General features: G+C 39.5%; 1 protein-coding gene across 1 annotated transcript in view; it reads left to right on the top strand.

Annotated features, from left to right (window-relative positions):
- The first annotated feature begins 15245 nt into the window (after window positions 1-15245).
- The window catches only part of LOC113634423 (voltage-dependent calcium channel gamma-2 subunit), a 55788-nt gene continuing 50144 nt past the window's right edge, over window positions 15246-20889 (top strand). Inside the window, exon 1 of the mRNA XM_027133370.2 lies at window positions 15246-16941. Within this exon, the coding sequence (XP_026989171.1) occupies window positions 16731-16941 (211 nt within the window). The 5' untranslated portion in view covers window positions 15246-16730. The remainder of the gene's footprint in view (window positions 16942-20889) is intronic.

Raw genomic sequence — 20889 nt, 5'->3', positions numbered from 1 at the left:
GTATTGCATCATCACACACTTGTGTCAAAAGATAGATAGCTCAGCAAATAGCATACTTTTTTTATTTTTTTTTATTGTAACTATATAAAATAGAGGATTCGGTTTTAAAGTGATATAGAAGATCAGGATTATTTGTTTATTATCCAGGTCAAGGTCACTTCCCAGGACTCACACTTTTATACATTTCTTTACCTACTGGCTTGTTTTTTTTGGAAGATAAGAAGAAGAACCAAGACGAAACCTACATACAGGGAGACATGGAACATGGAAAACTCCACAGCTTAAGGGATCAAACTGGGAGCTGTGGGTTAATAACAAATCCCACTGTACCACCACTGAGGTAAATTATGTTCGGTGAGCAGAAAAGCATCTCGGGTCCTTTTCCAGACTTTATCCAATCTGGTTTTGGTGAACATTTTTGGCAGCATTTTCTAGTTTTCAACCCAAGCTCATGCTGGTTGAGTCGAAAGGCGTGTTTAGAATCAAAGAAACATCTTGGAGATCCAGTGCAAGAGCTGGGAAGACTGATCAAACCTCCAGCCTGGGAGCCTGTAAGTAAAGAAAGCAATGCAGCTCAGCTCATCATCATGCTCTCCACAAGCGTTTCATATCGCCGCCGCTGAACCCCTCCTCCCCTCCATCGTCTCATCTTTTTTTCTTTTTATTCTTCGTCCACCTTTATTCCTCGGCTTTAATATCATCCGTCACACCCCTCCCGTTTCAGCCTTCCCCTCTCTCAATCACCGTGGTCAAGGTTAAGAAGGGAGCAGGTTAAAAATAGTGCAATAAAGCGAAGAGGCAGACGATGCTACCCCCGGAATACTGATCAGGCCCGGAGCCCACGGGCTTGGCTACTCCAGAATAGAAGGAGTGCAGGGGTAGAGAAGGATTTTGTCTGGAGGATGGGGTTTGATCCATGGCAGCACTGCAAAAAAAAAAAAAAAGGCTCTTGTGGTAGTCGTTCATTGTCAAGCAAATGATTGCAAATGTCATTCAGAAAGACCAGAAAGTATTTTTTGGCAATTTCTTTTTTTCTTTCTTCCTTCCTTTCTTCTTCATCCTCACTATGCTATGGATGCTAGTATCCATCTTTCTAGATCATGCAAACACTTCCATCCTGCCCATGCTGGAAGTCTACAAATATTGATTTAGTGTGTGTAGGAAGGAGCCACTCAGTTTGATAACACACTCCCCTCCTCCCCTCCTCACCCTGCTCTCTCTTTCTTCCTTCGTCTGATTAAATACATGATAAATGCCCCTCCTCCAAGAACGTTTCCACGGCCACCAGCGTTTCCACACGTCCCTTGAGTACACATATGTGCGTTTCGATATACACACTATATATACACGCTTTGTCCGTCTCTCCGAGTGACTCATAAAACCCAGACGATGGCGTCCGGTAAGTTCGTTTCGGGAACATTTTATGGAATGCATCGAACAAAGCAGTCATGCTTAGCAGTTACCCGAGCACGTCTTTGTCCTTGCACTGAAGGTGGGCAGAAAAGTTGAGTGATGAGGACCATGCACACACACACACAAACATAAATATCAACGATACCAAAGAGAGCAAGAAAGTGAACCATTCATTGATGCTCCACGTAGAAAGAGAGAATGAAGAAGAAAGGGGGATGGGGTGGTTCCCATGGAAACTGAGAAGTCAGCACATCTGTATGGTTTCTTGCTGTTGTCCGCTGCTGCCAGCATCTCACAGCCTCATCGCCACCAACACACGCGTGGAAAACAACACTGACCCCCCGATCGCACATTCACACCTTCCCACACTGCGCATGCTGTATACCTGTATTTACATGTCTCTCTCTGACCTTCTTATTAGGAGAACATTCCAAATGCTATAAAATTACAGACTTGGTGTTTTAAGTGTTTTACTCTCGCACTCACTCATTTCCTATCGCTTATCCGAACTTCTCTGGTCACGGGGAGCCTGTGCCTATCTCAGGCGTCATCGGGCATCGAGGCAGGATACACCCTGGACGGAGTGCCAACCCATCGCAGGGCATACACACACACTACGGACAATTTTCCAGAGATGCATGTCTTTGGACCGGGGGAGGAAACCGGAGTACCCGGAGGAAACCCCCGAGGCACGGGGAGAACATGCAAACTCCACACACACAACGTGGAGGTGGGAATCGAACCCCAACCTTGGAGGTGTGAGGCGAACGTGCTAACCACTAAGCCACCGTGCCCCCCTTAAGTGTTTTATAAAACATAAAAAAATGAAAAAATCCAGCGAACCTAGGTAAGAGGAGACAGGAAGACTACAGGAACTCAAAATATCTACGCTGTACATCCGTGGTGCACAGAAAAGCATCCCAGGATCAGAAAACCTTCAACATCAAGCACCATTAATCTCTCTTTCCTACTTCCTATCAAGCTTTTTATTACTTCATACCATTCCTAAACTCCTGAGACGTACTCAACGTTCATGTTCTGATGATCAAGCTCATGTAAAGATGATTAGCTAATGGAAGTCAAGCTCTTAAGTGTGATTGGTGGATAGAATGTTGTGTATTTTCTATACAACCTGAGCCTGGGCAGTGTGGGATTTTTATTTATTTTTTTGCTTTTGGAGGTTTGAAATAAATCCAGCGGATTTGAAACTGCCTTAGGCAGATGATTTATAGGTAGTTTATCAGATGAAGGGATGACAAGAGGAATGTCTTGAGAAATCCAAACACAATCTTTTTTTTAAAGAGTTTTGAGGTTGATCGCTTAACAGCCGAATGCCGGAAATGGCTGAGGGTTTATACGTAAAGAACATAAAAACTTATCTCTGTCAGTGACTCACACACAGATTCACACACTGTCTCTCTAACAAACACACACACACACACCTATATATACAGTATATGTGTCTGTGTGTGTGTAAATATATTTAAAACTTATTAGAATTCGAAAGAGCACGTCGCTGCTGCAAATTGAAAACATATTGATTCTCCCTCTTTTTCCATCACCAGTGTGCAGAACGGAGAGGGAGAGACGGAGGATGGACGAGAGACAGAAAGAGACATGAAGGACAGAACAGGGTCAGCAGTGGCAAGTGGCTGAGGTTCAAGAACAGAACAGAAGAGATATGATTGAATGCTGAGACAGAGAGACACAGATATACAAATACATATAGTATTATTTTATATACATAATACATAATTTATTTATTATTTTATATAAGGAATGCAGGTTTTTTTCCAATTGATTGGTCATTTAAATGTGTCAAATAGAAACATTACATAACTACCACAGAATTGCACAGACATATAACGATGACTATAAACTCAAATGATTCATATTCACAAGCAAATGCTATTCATAAAACGAATAACTTATTCCATTTCCATACAAACACCGCACAGACTTGTTGACAATTACCGAATTTTAATAATCCAGCATTAAATGTATTTATATTTAAAGGCAATCATTTTAATTGATCAAGCGATCCTCATTTAAGTGTACGATTTACATTCGTCAGAAAGACGCACAAAGCAATTCATCGGTATTTCTTAGAAACGGGAGTCGAGTTCTTCGCTTTTCATGTTTTGTTCTCACTAGAAAGTCAGACACCAGCCGTTTTACAGAAGAAGCATCTCTAATGATAGTGATTTACTTGAAACACCAGCCATGTACATTACCCATAGTCCACAGTAGTGATTTAAACAGCATCTAATTGTAAATGTAATTATACTCTCTTACCTAGCGACTCCTCTCTTTTAGACGTGAACCGTATTCGCTGTCTGTTATTACTGTACATATTCTTTTAAGTTCCCTTGACAGGAATGAAATTCATTCTGGAAACATCTATCAAACATTTGAAAGTGTTTAAAAGTGGGATGCACCCTTTGGAAGGCTTTGTTCATTAGATATTTAGCAAGTGTAGGAAAGCCTGGTTTGGAAATCCACTCTAGAGAGAATAAAATGAGTTTTGTTTTTTTTAACAGGTTAAATTTTTTTCTAAAGAACAACCAATATGAATTGTAATAAAAGTTAAAATAGTGACATAAAAGGAAATTAGAAGTGGACAGCCGATTGAACCTTGAGGTATACCTTTGAATGATAAAAGTATAGAATATAGAAACTGCTGTGATTAAATCTTATCCCTATGGAGATTTCTCACTGACTGTGTAATTAGTGTGTGTCCACCAAAAAGAAATCAGAAGATGGTAAGAAGACAGAAGGATGTGGTGTTGTTTTTTTTTTAAAAGCACACCAGGCAGAGACAGAAGGAACAGAAAGTCTAAGCTAGCTTTCACGCGAGCAGGTGGAACGTTTAAAAGAGAATGATCAACAAAATAATTCTCGGACAGTATTTGTCATGACATCATTCCAGAAAGGAAGGGAAGAAAAGGCAGTGATACCAAGCCAGGGATATTCAAACTCTCAATCAATAGACGATAGGAACATTTTCCAGTTTATTGCCATGACAGAACCTTTTTGCGGTAACATTAGATTATCCAGATCTGTTGCCAGTAATTGTTACTCTGAGGTTTTCACCAGGAAAAGCAGACAGGATTTTTATCATGCAATATTTATGGTGGCCCCACATAGGTGGCCCCACATATGATGGCCCCACAAAGGCAAAACATATCAACAATCCAAAAGTGCAATGACAAAACCAAAACACAACAGTGAATTCAGTTCAGTTTTTGGTTTTGTCGCATTTTTTATTTTGCTTTTTCATTTTTTTATTTTGTTGTGTTTTTAGTTTTGCTCTTGCATTTTTGGTATTGTGGGATTTTTTGTGTTTATTTGTTTTTGCATTTTTGATTTTGTGTTTTTTCTGCTTTTGATGTGTTTTTTGTTTTTTGTTGTATTTTTTTTTTTGTTTGCATTTTTGTTTTTTTGTTTTTTTTTCAGCTTTTATTGTGTTTTTGGTTTTTTCATTTGCATTTTATCTTTAGTTTTGTTGTGTTTTTTGCTATTTGAATTTTTTTAATTTAGATATAATCATAAAGTAGCTTTGTCCATTTGGTCAGTTGGCCTCAGTATTAGCTGCAATGTCGTTGAATGTTGTTTTATTTCCTCAAATTGTTTTCCGGTTACTCAAAGTTACCCGCAACGACTGATAAAAAGTATGGTGGATATTTTCCTAGCAGAAAAAGTATTAGAATTCCCCAAAACATGGTCAAAGATCAATCCTTGAGGTATACCATCCCGTAATGTATTAAATTCTACAGTAGACAGTTCGTATGCACTGATAGTCTTAGTTTCATAGTTCAGGTTCTAAATTAGAGACACAATCTTTGGACACCGGGGTCACTAAAGTTTTGCCTATGCATCTGGATTTGATTTGTGAATTTCATTTTAGTCTGATTTTTGTTTCTTAACCCAATAGACCAACTTTGTTAAGCAGATTCTTCATGCACTTTGTTTCTTCTTCATTTTCCTCTCGTTTCTTCTCCTCCGGTCCTCACTCCTCTCAAAGAAGTGTGTCACTCCTGCGTGCATCCAATATCTGCTCTCCCAACAGGGCTCGACACGCTTTATTTTTAAACTGTCCTTGGAACCAAAGCAAGAAAGATGATTTAAGAAGAAGAAAGAAGGGATATGGACGACTTAGGAGAGGGAAGTGATAAAAGCGTATTAGAGAGAATGTGGTATTAAATAATTTTCCAATAACAGCACTGATGTCCAAGCTGCTGTTACCGTCTAATAAACACCTTTTAACCAATCAGATTTTCAACACCGCTGTGATATCCCTATAAGGTCTTTTATTATGAAAACTATTCTGCAACAGAGCATTTGGTGTGTTATTAAGTTACATGGAAGAACACAGCACAGGAAATGCGATCTCACCTAAACGGAGTCTTCATAATGCAAGGGGTTCAGTTCATAACGATAATAATAAACTTGAATTATTGAGCGCTTTTCATTTTGGTTCCAAAATCTCAGCATGAGCACCGTAGTCCTGAAACATTCCAACATACAGTAACTCATCTAAAAGCCTTTGAGCTCCGAGCTCGTGAACATTTATTTTACACCATTGCGTTTATTATTACTTCCTTCTTTTTTGGTCCCTCTGTTGCCTTTATTGCCTTTCTTGCTCTCTTTCTTCTTGTCTTTTCTTCATATCGTACAACTCCCTCTGTCTTCTCCTTCTTTCTGGTTGACTTTGCTGGTGGCTATGGTGCAGAAGTGCTTCCTAAACTAGGCCAGTCAGCAGCAGGTTCCTCATTCATGCTCTGTAGCCTGAACTTATACAGAACGATTCAGGGCAAGAGGATAGCAAGTGAGAAAGAAAGATACAGGTATAACATTCTTTGGGTTAAAAGCATGTTAAAACTGTATTAACCCAAATAGACCAGAAAGGTCTACTTATCCCAGGGGGACAAACCAGAAGATTTGTAGTATTTTTGTTGTTCATTCAAATCGATTTGAGTTTTTCAGAACCACTGTGCTATAAAATGGCCCAATAATCTCAGACTATTTTATTGTTGTTGTTGGTGGTGTTGCTGCTACTACTGTTGTTTTTGTTTTTTTTAAAGAAATTTTGTGCATGTTTGCATTATAGTTGCAGGGATGTGGTTCCAGGTACTATTTTAGTTGCTGCTCCAGAGTAAGTTTTTTTCCTAAAGTCTAAGTACCTTCAAGGTAGAACTCGTTGGACTAAATATCATTGATGCTGTCTTGAACTTTACTGAGGAACCAAAATTCATCTTTAACACTTATTCATTCCATTTTAATAACTACTTTTATGTCAAGATCACTGACGATCTTGAATTTAGGTCCAGGATCCTGAATATCAATGGGTGCAAGGCAGGAATACATCCATCACAGGTCATCATGCACACACTTTTACACTTTAACAAATTTTAATATCCAACTGATTAGCATGTTTTTAAAAGTTAGAAGGAACCTAAAGAACTTTAACCTGAACATGAGGATAACATGCAGAACACGGGAAAATGAGCTGAGGCTTGAGGTGGTAACTCTACCTGGTGCATCAAGGCAAATATATTCTGTGGGGGGAAAAACCCCAAATGTGGACAATGGAGCAAACAATCTTCTTCATTGCTGACTGTCTGGTTATAACGTTGCAAAGATAATGTCATAAGTGCACCATTTTTAAAGTTGGTCCAAGCTTGTCATGTGGAATTTTCAAAACAAAAGCCCATTAGACTACTGATGGCATCAAAATTCACCGTGTTAAGGCTACTTTAGGCACAGAATGAGAGACAGAGGGGTGTTTGCCAGCGGTGAGTTTGCTGCTTGTGTCCCAGAGCTGCTGTAAGCTGTCTAATGATGTTTGGGATGTGTGTGATTGGAGTGTTGGACGGCAGCATGGACAAACATGCCAGTCAGTCACGACCCCTTTGCCTCTGCCAACCCCTTTGATTAGGGCTCTGCTGTGCTGGCACATAGACACGGAATACGAATACATTATCCAGAATAAACAGATAATGAGTCTTGATCAAATGCAAATACATACACAAATAGAAGGCACACATTTTTATTTGAAACGCTTGCCAGAACGGTTCACAGGGCATCTGGTTGAGATTGGAGGTGTGGAGTAGGAGGTTTTACTTTACTTACAAGTTAATTATCTACTTGAATGATGTAGCTTAGGCTGAGGAACTGTTCGAAACTTACACATCTTTCTTTCTGGATCACTGCTGATATATAAACTCTGGGTTTTCCCCTGGTTCAGGCCAGTATTTTAGGCCACACCGACTAAGGACATTATATGATAATCACTTGTGTACTATAAAACTGTTGTATTGTATCATTTGCATGATTTTTCTTATAAATGAGAAAGCTGAGGATTTAACACTTCTAACTAGCTAACATGTCTATTTCTGTAATTTTTATTAAGCAGCTAATATAATGCTAATACAAAGGATACAGAGCTAGTTTTGTTGTTAACTGTTGTTAACCCTAACCTTAACTTCAGTTCAATTAACCTTAGCTCAATAATCTTTACCTCGGTTTTACTGTATATAGTTTAATGTTTTCTCTGTTCTAACTCTAGATTGAATGTCTTCAAAATGTTAGAGAAACACAGAAGAAGGTTTTAAAGTTTCCCCACTAAGATGTTAGAGTTTATATACGGAACCTTACAAAAAAATTCTCCCTTTCAATACAAGTTCCAGTCAAAGAATTCTTCATTTAAAGAGTTTTAAGGTAACTAGCAAGTTAATGACTAGAAAGTTACTTGCAAAAGCTACTGTAGCTATATAACCATTAAAAAAAGCACTTCATTAGCTGGCTAATAAAAAACTCTGGGGGTTTTTCTAAACATATAGCTAGTTTTTTTCACGGCTAACTTGCAAGCCACAATTTTGCTAAATCTCCTCAGTGTTAGTTACTGAATGAACTGAGTTTAGTGATTTCGCTGTCCTGATTCAACATTCAGGATTAAATGGGTTAGAAAGAGAACCTTTTCAGAAGACAAGCTAACGATGAACCGTTGTTGTTGTTGTTGTTATTGTTATTGTTATTGTTGTTTTTGTTCTAAGCAAACAATACTCCATGTATACAATAGTGTATTGATGTACTAAGGCTAGCTAGCTATTTGGCGGCTAGAAATTTAGTTGCAGGAACTAGCATACATTGCCACTTAGAAATCTTTTCAAGGCTGCTTAACAGAAAGCATATAATGTTTTTCAGCCATTTATAAACATATGGCTAGTTTTTTTTTGCAAATCACTCATAAGCAACTCTTTGTGCAGTGTTTAGTGGTTTCATGGTCAGGTGTTAGAAATGTTAGAGACGCACGAACGGACATTGGTTTGGATTTTTTTACAGGGAAATATTAATGTTTATGTGTGAAAATCCATGTGGAAATGAAGATAAACTGAACAATTTTTTGTTATATACTATGGCGGTTAGAAATGGAGGTTTCATGGTGTAATGGTTAACAATGGACACCAGTAACCCAAGGTCAAAAAAATTATCACAGAATTAAATTGTTGTATGCCTCAATGTGCCTCTGCCTTGCGAAACATTTTGTGTGGATGTGGTAGCTTAGTGGTTAAGGCATTGGACTGCTGCTTGGAGGGTCATGAGTTGTGGTCCACCAAGCATTCACTGCTGGGCCCTTGAGCGAGGCCATTAACCCTCAGTTGTATAGAAATGTCAGTTACTCTGAATAAGGGCATCTGCCAATTGCTGTAAATCTACAATTTAACCCTTTATGTGGATATATACTATAGTACAGTGAGGTAATAAGGTTAGCTAGTTAATTAGTGGCTAGAAAGTTAGTTGCAAAAACTAGGTTCCATATTGAAATGTTCCACATTGAAACCTTTTAGAAAGCTAAGCTAACCCAGAAGTTTTTGTTGTTGTCGTCATTGTTCTGAGCATGAATATATTACATGTATACTATCGTACACTGACTATCTAGTGGCTAGCAAGTTTGCCATAAAAATTGGCTCCATAACCTTTGAAGCATAATTGTGTTTGCTGTCTTGAATTGAAGACACAAAATAGCATCTACAAACACAAATATCAGCGTTTGCTTGCTAGAGAATAAGCTTGTATTTTCGTATAGGGATAGTTTAGTCCATTTTAAACACAATTATTAGATTTCTTACACTGGCCTCAGAATGTGGCTACCTTCCAAATAATAATACAGAAAAGCTAGCCGAAAATCCTTTCTACCATCTGATTGGAACGCCAGCCTTCCAGGGGTATTTAAAGCACAAATTATTGGACTGCATTTTTGGACTGGTGTTCCTCGAGATGTGTCCTTCAGTTCCTCAAAAAGGTGCCAACACCATCCGATAACTTTCCACTTTAACCGCATCCCAGCTCCTGTCCCTTATTGATTCCCGTGAAGTAAATAACATCTACACATGCTCCCATTCAGATAAGCCTCGGAGCTAAGCCGAGCTCGCAAGGTCTCAGGCGTGTGCCGTGTGCAACAGATACGGCCATGCATACATTTACGAGTAGTTCAGTCAAGTGAACTTGGAGTGTGTGGTGCACTCGAGGCTGTGTGTTGTTGTTGTTGTTGTTGTTGTTGTATTAAGTGGTATTAAATTTTGCACTTCAGGGATGGATGGAGGTGTAAAGCTGATAAGAGTTTTCTTGCACCACTACATCATAACATCACAACATACAGCGCTGAAGCATCATACTACATTCATAACTCTTCGTTATCTAACCTTTTCTAGCTTTTCTTCTTCTTTTTGTCACCCCCACATCCTCCATCTCCTTTTTTTTTCCCTCTCTGCACCAGGAGGCGGTGTATCTGTGCCATGTATCGCTGACTGGTTGAGAGTGTTTGATGTGCAGCCCTGAATGTTAAGTGTGTTCTCTGCCTCCACTCCACAGACGGAGGGCATTACCGAGCTAAAAGCTAATCTGGCTGTCTAAGCCTTATTCATCCAAAACTCCCTCACTCCTTTTCCCTGACTACTCCTTCTTTTCAATCTAGACTTTCTCCATCTTTATGCACGCTCGTTCCCTTAACCCCGTTATTTGTGTGGCTTCAACTATTTACGACTTCTCTCATAAGCTCTATTTGTCTTTTCCGGCGATTTAAGACGAGATGCCTGGTAATTTCTTACACGATAATCTTTACCAGTTGATCACCGATAGCATTATATTTTACTGGAACTTTTTCAAAAATGTTCACTTATCTGTGAAAATCAAGCTTTGTCAAATTAAATATGCATGCTTTTCTATACAAAAAACATTAAATCAGTATTCTGACATGAAGGAAGAAGGAAAATACCTCACAGTGAGGAGAATTATTTCTGAAGTTTACAATATTTAGAAAATACAATTTCATGAAAGCAGGTTAACCATGGGGGGAGGGGGGCACGGTAGCTTAGTGGTTAGCATGTTCGCCTCACACCTCCAGGGTTGGGGGTTTGATTCCCACCTCCGCCTTGTGTGTGTGGAGTTTGCATGTTCTCCCCGTGCCTCGGGGGTTTCCTCCGGGTACTCCGGTTTCCTCCCCCGGTTTAAAGACATGCATGGTATTTTTATTGGCATCTCTGGAAAATTGTCTGTAGTGTGTGTGTGTGAGTGAATGAGTGTGTGTGTGTGTGCCCTGTGATTGGTTGGCACTCCGTCCAGGGTGTATCCTGCCTCGATGCCCGATGACGCCTGAGATAGGCACAGGCTCCCCGTGACCCGAGAAGTTCGGACAAGCGGTAGAAAATGTGTGAGAGTGAGTGAGGTTAACCATAAAGAGTCATTTTTGGTTCTGCATATACTGTAGGAAGAAAAACATTTTTGACTAAAACTATTTAGAAATACTCTAGCTAGTGTGGTTATAAGCTTCGTATTCACCTCAACGATGCATAAATTTATAGATATTTCAAGAAAGTGTATGATGATTTTGTGTATGATAGTGACGAGTGGGTAGAGCTGTCTGAGATCATCTGGTAGTCGTGAATCGAGAAAAAAAACAAAACAGCTAAAGAAACATTTTCCATTTATATTTTTCTATAAACCTTTATGATATGCACTCGATTCTTGCATAAAGTTTGCATGGCTCACTCACCTCGATGAACACCCCAAGCTTTGTGGCTTGAATTTGCATGGATTTGTCTACCAGCATTCCTAAATGATTTCAAGCCAAGAGTTTTCATCAAAGCAGTGTTCAGAGGCACCAGAACGAGAGATGAAGTGTGCTTAGTCTATCCTCCTTTTGGCTTCTCTGCTAGGGAAAGCATCATGCCTGTTCAAATATGAATACCGCTTTATAAACTGAAGCTCAGGCATACTGCAGGAACAGCTATGTAGATCTGGTCAGCCTTGATACATCACAGTCTTACCGCTGTTGATCGGTATTAGGAAGAATCCAAACACACTTGGGTTTACTCAGTGGTCTGATGGAACTCCAGTAGTTAATGAGTAGGAATGCTAGCATAATAAGCCAGTGCATTACTATGCTTTCAGATGGACAATTGGTTGTTTACGGCTGCACAATCCGTCTGACTTACTTTCTGCTGCTACGAATGGGTTCCGAAGCTCATCCTAGTCAATGAGCTGAACTTGAAATGGCACTAAACCACTGCTGAGCTTTCTACACTGAAGTCATAAGCGTGAGCATAAGGTTTGATTTTTATGTGGTCAACAAGTACTTTGGTGATCAGAACACCCGTGTCTGGACCGATCTACGCTTTATAAACGGCTTGTGGTTCTGGGTGAACAAGGAACCTTTGGGGAGCCTGGTCAATCAGTCCTCATGCCCTGTCTTATCTTTTCGTTCTGGGGCCCTAGTACTCGGTACTGATGCGGTAGAGAACAGACACTGCAGGGAGAAAATGAACTTTGTTTGCTACAGCAGAAAAGTAAGTTAAACGAGTTACTCATGCATCAATATCTGCTGCAGTGAATGTTAGTGACAATGAAGTTTTCTGTTTTTCTTTTGTTTAGACGGAATTTATGATGATGAATCAGAAGGTGAAGGTATAGGACGATGTGGAGAAGAACAGAAGGAGGAGTGTGTGATTCACATCTGTTTTCTTTTCATTTCATTCCAAATCCTCTACTAAATGAATCTCCAGGTAGATAGATAGATAGATAGATAGATAGATAGATAGATAGATAGATAGATAGATAGATAGATAGATAGATAGATAGATAGATAGATAGATAGATAGATAGATAGAGTATCTGTTTTACATAGAGTATCTATTACATCCATGAATATATGATTGCTAGACCATTTGAATAAATTAATATAACATTTGTTAATACTTTATTTAAGCATTTTCCTATTTGTGTGTTCCAATGATGCATATAACTGTTTAAACTGAATAAATACAGTATTTAAAAAATATCTGTGTGTGTGTGTGTGTGTGTGTGTGTGTGTGTGTGTGTGTGTGTGTGTGTGTGTGTGTGTGTGTGTGTGTGTGTGTGTGTGTGTGTGTTGATTTTATTTGGCTGACAATTTTGAGTTGTGTTTGATAGATAGATAGATAGATAGATAGATAGATAGATAGATAGATAGATAGATAGATAGATAGATAGATAGATAGATAGATAGATAGATAGATAGATAGATAGATAGATAGATAGATAGATAATTATGGGTTATAATAATGCCTTTTGTCTGACAAATGAAAAATAAATTAATATTGTGGATCAATTTCAAGCATGTAAAAATAAATGAATCGTTTGGAAAATAGAGGTGTGGCATGTGGAAAAAACAAAAGCACATCCTTTCTGCTTTGTTCTGAAGAAGGAGGAAATTCAAGAAGGCTCAAACGCAGTACTCTTCCTCTCTGCATTTCCCTTGTGAAACAAATCACTTGGCATGGATGTTAATGAAGCATGTCTGAGATTGCATATCGTATGGAAATCACTCCGCTTTACCGAATCCTGTATATATCTGAAAATTCTCTTTAATTTCTGCTCACTGTTTAATTACAGGTTTTTCTTTTCAACAAGGTTGATATCAGAGACAGATGATAGCAGTAGAATCAGACGGTGGCAATTTTTTACAAGTAGGAGTAAATGAGTACAAAATGATAACTGATCCCTGTGTCAGGATTTCAGCCCATCTCGGATCATAGAAATAACAATTCGCTTATTTATTCGTTTATTTATTCATTTTTAGTAACTGATTTATATTGATCAGGTTTACGGTTCATTCAAGAGAATTTTATTCCTCTCATACTACATCATGTTACTGCTGTTTACAAATATTTATTTATTTATTTATTTATTTATTTATTTATTTATTTATTTATTTATTTATTTAAGAACATGTCATACTTTTAAAAATCTGTTTATTTCTCCATGTGACAAATTATAGCAGCTAGAACCAGACCAATTTTTCCAACTAGCCATTTTTCTATTTATTTATTTATTTGTTTGTTTTTTTGTTTGTTTGTTTGTTTGTTTGTTTCTGATACAAAGCATTGATACTGGAGACTCCTTCCATAAATGTCAAATAAACTTACACTTAAATTTTGTATTTTTTTTTTCATAATAGAGAAAGCATCTCTATATCAACAGTTATATGTTATTCTTCGATAAATAACAAGAATGTTTTATATTAGTCTTAGATTATGTACAGCAGGGATTCAAAAGCAATATGGGAAATTACCCCATAGATACATCAGATACATGCAATTTTTTGGGACTCCAAGGCTTGACTACATCACACTATTATTATTATTATTATTATTATTATTATTATTATTATTATTATTATTATTATTATTATTGTTGTAGTTTATACTGCTGCACGATCAAAGAATTCACACACTTCTTGCATATCTAATCTATATGCAGTATGTCAAAACCAAACCATCCATGTCTGTCAGTAACTAAAATGTTCAGTGATTTTATGCACAGAAGATGTACAAATACTGACAAGCTCTGTTTCTCTTTTAAAAAAAATCCAGAAAACAGGTCGCTCAATAGGACTGAAGGCTACATGAGAGGTTTTAACTATTTTTTTATCGATAATTGTAATAGGGAAAATGAACTAAATTCACTTTTATCATTTGCAAAATAAATCAAAGAAGAAGAAAAAAGAGAGATTGCATGTAATCAGCCGAGCCTGGGAACACTTAATAAGGAGTGTCTGTGATATACCTGGCCTGCATTAGCTGTTACTACTAGCGTATTGATATGTACCTGTGATCTGGCTTGTAGCCGGAACTGCTTTCAGAGCTGCTGTTAGAGAATCATTAACACATTCTGGCCAATCAGAATCGAGCATATTGGGTTGTTTAAAAAAGAAAGAAAGAAAGAAAGAAAGAAAGAAAGAAAGAAAGAAAGAAAGAAAGAAAGAAAGAAAGAAAGAAAAGAAAAACTTGCAGGTTATTGCAATATCACATGTTTAATATTTGGACAGCAATGAGAGCGCACTGGAGCGCTAAATTCGGGATGTGGCCGTGTGTATGGACTACAGACGCACGAGCAGCGGGGTGGAGGGGGGATGAGGGGAGGTGGGCTACTGGCAACACAATGACTGTAGTATTAAAAATGAGAGGGGCCAGGAGGGGGGGGGGGTGGAGATAGAGGGGGGAGAGAAAGAGAGAGACACAGATAGAGGGGGAGAGTGTGTGTGTGTGTGTGTGTGTGTGTGTGTGTGTGAGAGAGAGAGAGAGAGAGAGAGAGAGAGAGAGAGAGAGAGAGAGAGAGAATGAAAAAGATTGTTTGAAATGACCGATTGGTTACTGGACACCGACCTCCTCTCTTCCGCACTTCCACTCATCTCTCTCCCCCCTCTCCTCTCTCTCCCTCTCTCCCTCTCTCTCTCTCTCTCTCTCTCTCTCTCTCTCTCCGCCCCCCCTCCCCCCAGCCCCTCTCTTCCACTTGTATCACAGTGTACCGAAAGAAGGCGAGAAGCGAAAAGCAGCCGCTGGATTTTTTTTTTTGACGGTGTTCGTTAAGGGCTGCTATTTATTTATTTATTTATTTATTTATTTATTTATTTATTATTTATTTGTTCCTATTTTATTAATTTATTATTTGCATGATTAATTTCGGCGTTGTTAATATATTTCTGTGTTATTTTCGTACATGGCGCGACAGTCGCGCGCGTTCGACGGTCACGGTTGTGCTGTAACGGATTCGGTGAAGCGGGGCGGAGCGGCGCGCGGCGGCGGCGGCGGCTCGTGCTCTTCGGCCCGGCGGCTCCAGGGCGCCTGATGCTCGCCTCCAAGGCTCGGAATTCGTCTCCCTGTTTTCCTTCTTATCCTCATCCTCAAGACCGCTTTACGCGTCAATGCTCGACGGATTAAGCGACACTTATGGAAACTGGGGACCAAAATTTTAGAAAAAAGCTAAATTAACACCGGTTTTTCATTTTCCAAGCTGCTTTACTTGTTCATTTTTGCTGGGCTCATCATGGCTCCTTGATATTTGCTTCTAAACGTAACACAGTCTGATTTGGTTTGATGTATTTCTTATAAATCCATCCAAGGACCTTTTTTTTGTTTGTTTGCTTGTTTTTTTTTTCTTTCTTTTTGCTTTCATTTCAGGTCGGTGTTTGTGTATTTTATCGGGCTTCCTGTCATTTCTCCATCCCTGTCTCTCTCTTTCTCTCTCTCTCTCTGTCTTTTCTTATGTTTAGATAAATAATGGTTTAGAGTCACCAGAGAGACAGAGAAAGATGAGTGAATTCTTTCTATTGCCTATAACTAATGATAGGCATCACGCATAAGGATTGAAATAGCATAAGCATTTGGGTCGCATAACCATTCACCAGTCTGAGGTTATAAGTGGTCTCATCTGTTCCCCATTTAAACCTAAAATCTGTCATTCCCATTCCCACAATCAGACTGGAATGGACTGTAATGCCAACTGTCACCTGAACAGAGGCAGGTGTAAGCTGGGATACACGTGTCCGTATTTGAAAGGATCGGATGCATTGGATTTTTCTTAAGCACTGACTTTTTTTTTTTTTTTTTTTTTTAATAGTCTGGATTATTGCACCAGATTTCCTTTTCCATAATAATCATCAAGTTACCAAATATTGTTATGTTTTGTATACATCTTGACTTGACATCTTCCACTTGAGTTGTGAGTTGGCCATCAAAGTGCTTGTGAAGTAGGCAGACAGGCCAGAGACTCACCACTTTGTTGTCTTCCTACTTTGGTTGAATTCATCTCGGCCATTGTCAGACTCATCACCAGTGTGTATTTCTTTTTCCACAACCTTCTTTCCCCCATGTAGCCTATAATTCCACCTTTCCTAAGGTGCCTCATTTTCTGCCTTGGTGTGGTCCGGTAAATTTACAAATATTTATTTCCTATACGTCAAGAGGAAAGGGGGTTCCCCTTTCATAGAATGCGGCAACATGGGTCTCTTTGACCGCGGGGTTCAGATGTTGCTGACCACGGTGGGCGCCTTTGCCGCCTTCAGTCTCATGACCATCGCGGTCGGCACGGACTACTGGCTCTATTCACGTGGAGTGTGCAAAATAAAGACTAACAATGAAAACGAGACCAGTAAGAAAAATGAAGAGGTGATGACACACTCCGGACTGTGGAGAACCTGCTGTTTAGAAGGTAGGACTTCAAACTTCATAGTTTGCTGCTCAATGTGGTCTGCTATGGCATTTATTTTAGATGTCAAAGGTCCAATATAATGCATCACCTGGAATGTGACATGCTTTAACTAGCAATTATGTTTGTTTGTTGGCCTGATGTTCACTGAGGCACTTACTGGGGCTGAATTTCCATGATCATGATGCTGGCTTTATTATAAGTAAGGTGATGTTTGCATATCTATGAATACATAGCTTGCATATGTAACGGTAATGTCATCTTAAGAGCCCACATCTGCCTAGTCTAAAAGCCATGTAACATGGCTTCTCCTCAGGCCCTGGCTCAGCTGCTCCGATTTGTATGCAGATTACTGTTTAATTTTCTCTGTGGAACAGCCTGTTTTCTCTGTTCTGGGGGCTCAATTAAGGATGTCTGACATCAGATTCAATCAGGGGAACGACAGGCGCGATGCTACTCATAACATCGAGAGCGAGTGACACAGGCCGAGCTCGGCTGTCAGACCATCTGATGCCTCGCTCACACACAGCACGAGAGAGGGGAGGAAGGGTGGGAGGGAGGGTTTAAGAGAGGGAGGGAGGGAAGGGAGAGAAAGAGAGAAGGGGGAAAAGCAGGAACGAAATGTTACCAGCTGTTCAGATGTCAACTGGGCACCTGGTTCAGTTCAACACCTGTAGTAAATGACTATCACCTCTCCTTCACCTGATATAAACTGATAATAGTGCTGAATAGAACTTTTGAAGGAGTTAAAGACTAAAATCTAGTATCCATGTGGTCTATAGAGAACAGAATAGCACTGCAAGTCCTTATTCGCTTCCGTGCATGATGAATATCCGCCGATATACTCGAAGTGCATTCGTTAGGTGACAGCATAAAGGTTATCTCAGTGGAGAAAGATATTAACTCATCTTAATGAAGAAGAATAGCAGATGCGCTAACGCGTATTCTACTCCAACCGTTTCACCTCCTCGTTCGACTCAAACACCCATAATGCTTTAACTTTAGCTGTGCATTTTAGCATAGATTCCCAGAGCTCCGTCTGAGTCAGCAGTTTGCAGTCGGTGACTGCCTCGCATCGTCTCTGCTCGATATCATTTCCATTGGTAATGGCCTGTCCTGTGCTAAGTTATGGCTGGACTCTAATCGTTAAAGCCTGACCTGTGGTTAACTCGCTAAACGTTTGCTGTGCTTTGTATCGCTTCATCGGAACAAAGTTTCAGACGTAGAGCACATGGGCTGCTTTCCAATCTGAGCCAGTGTCAGTATGATCAGTATCGTTTGATACCACGATACAGTATCACAAGGTGTCTATTAAATGTACTTGTTCTAATATGATGGAGTTTCTTTAGTAACAGTGTGACACATGACTCATGTGGCAGTAATGGATTTTTTTCGAAAAACATGTCAGCATTTATTTTCGGAAGGAGACTCCAGTGTCCGTGATTTGTCACAGTCAGGGCTAAAGCTTTGTCTCTAAGCTTTCCGTCAAAGAAAACTCTTCAAGCAGGAAGGCTTTGTGAGTTCTCAGTCATATGACAATTTGCATAATTTCACTCTCCTCATATTTAAATTGCAGATGGAGAGAGAGAAAAATAACAGAGCCTGGTGTGACTTTATAGTGATAACAGGAACAAAAATAACAAAATAATTCAGATTTGGATTCGGGATGGTAACAGAAACCGTGGTTGTGTCCCAAATCACATACTTTTTACTTTTTTTGTACTGAGTAGTGTGTTCACATTGAAAATGCCAACAAAAAGATGAGCACTCCAATTTAGGGTGCTTTCAAACCTATAGTTCGGACCAAAAGCAAAAAAATGACCCATTGTAGTTTCGATAATCAGTTTTGATTCCTTTTCACACCACACCGATCGTTCTGTTCCGCACCAGATGGAACGAACCAAAATGCAGTCATGTGATAACATCCACATCACTCATTGGCCACATGTCTTTGAGCGTATTTCCTAAACTGCTTCTCGATTGGTCAGAATAAACGTGTGGGAAATTTCAACGAAACTCTGGAAGTAATTAAAAAGAGGAAAATACAGGAAAATACAGCATACAGTACACCATGGAGAGACGACCGCACGCTGCGATTATGTTCGTGGTTGTAATCTACTACATCGCTTGTATACAGCATTCTATGCAAAGTCTTAATTTTCAGAATGAAGCGCTGATGCGGCTTGAAAATATCATTTTTATGCACTGCAAACGGCGAAGACGCATCGCGAGACACTTCAGGAGGCGGCGAGCAATACTTTAGCGAAACTGTGACATGCTCATCTTCTGAAAATATTGCCAACGACCCACTACGGCAGCTGGTTTAGTCCAAAATGCGCAATACTTTTTGCAGTTTGGTCTATTCGATCTCGGACCGTGTTCTCACCACAAACGAACCGTACCAGAGTTCGTTTGAAAGCGTACCGAGACCACCTCTTCAAGGAGGTCTCGGTACGCTTGTTTGGTCCTCTTTTGGTGCGCACCAGAGTTCGATCGCTGCATTCTCACCTGCCCAAACGAACCGCACCAAATGAGCAATCGAACTCTGGTACGATTCAACTGAACTAAACAAGGCAGGTGTGAAAGCACCCTTATTCAACTTTAAAAAGTGTGTAATGTTGGACACTTGCTCTCAGCAGGGAAAAGGCTTAGTGTATATTACGTCACATGGGACACGACTCCCGACAACTGCAACGTTGTTTTGTTGCTTGAACACAGAATTAAATCGAGTTAACAGTTAAATGTAAAGTAGTGCAGGTTTTGTATATATTTGGAGGAAAGTGCTATCTGCCCTCTTTTGCATACACAAGCTCACAGACGTCCGTGATTGGCCAGTCACTATGATCGACACAGGAGAGACTCCTTGCTACGAATGTGCTTGCTGTGGCATTATCTGGATATTTTTCAGTTATTGTTATTGAGGACATTGTTTCCCAATCATTTGGATAGCAGTAGGGTTAGGAATTTGAAATTCAGATTCAAATTTAAATGTATCTGTATTGTGCTTTTAACAATTGACATTGTGTCAAAGCAGCTTTATAGAACATAAACATAAAACAAAAGTTTAATATAAATATTCGTATAATAAAAAAATTCAAGATTAATATTGGGGCCTTTTTACACCTGGTCACTTCATGTGTTTTCTCTGATCCGTTAGCTATCCGATTTGTTAAAACTGTTCCATTTACATTAGGCCACATAAATGCGTCTCGGCGAATCGGATATCGATCCGATCTTTCTACTCCCGCCCAAAATGCAAATATATTTTACCTCATTTCCGGGGTAGTTGAAACGGAACACGCTTTGGTTTTTTGCGGTTTTCGGAACGCAAACAAAAAGAAGACGGAAAAACTCGTTACGACGGTTATGCTAAAAAAAAAACAGCATTTACTGTTTGCTGCGCTTTCGCTGGCGGCAGCAGCGCGTTTTAAGACCCAACGAGACACCTGGGTGAAAGATCACCTCTGAGTGACGTACTTCCGTTTGGGAGGAGTATAGCACTGATGTATGTGGCTTGAACAACCACATGCATTTATACCTGTCCAGTTTCATCTGAAATGCGTCCCAGACCACCTCCTGAAGGGGTTTGAACGATCGGATTTATATCCGTCTCAAAACCGTTTCGGAGGGCGTTTAGACCTGGTCTTTTTACCATCGGATAGCTTTCTGATCACAGAAAACGCATGAAGTGACCAGGTGTAAAAAGCCCCATAGATATATTTAAATGTGTTTGTATTTATCCAAAATGAGCAAGCCTGAGGTGACTGAGGTGACTGTGTCAAGGAAAAACTCACTTGGAAGGAAGAAACCTTGAGAGGAACCAGACTCAAATGGGAACCTCATCCTTATATGGGTGACACTGAACGGTGTGATTATAAATATACAGTCCATCAATTGTTGTATTGATAAGAAGGTTGTTGTCCTCAAAAACCAAATGGAGTTGGCGGCTGC

This window comes from Tachysurus fulvidraco, chromosome 5 (genome assembly GCF_022655615.1).
Source record: "Tachysurus fulvidraco isolate hzauxx_2018 chromosome 5, HZAU_PFXX_2.0, whole genome shotgun sequence".
Lineage (NCBI taxonomy): Eukaryota > Metazoa > Chordata > Actinopteri > Siluriformes > Bagridae > Tachysurus > Tachysurus fulvidraco.
This window is presented reverse-complemented; position numbering and strand designations above follow the sequence as displayed.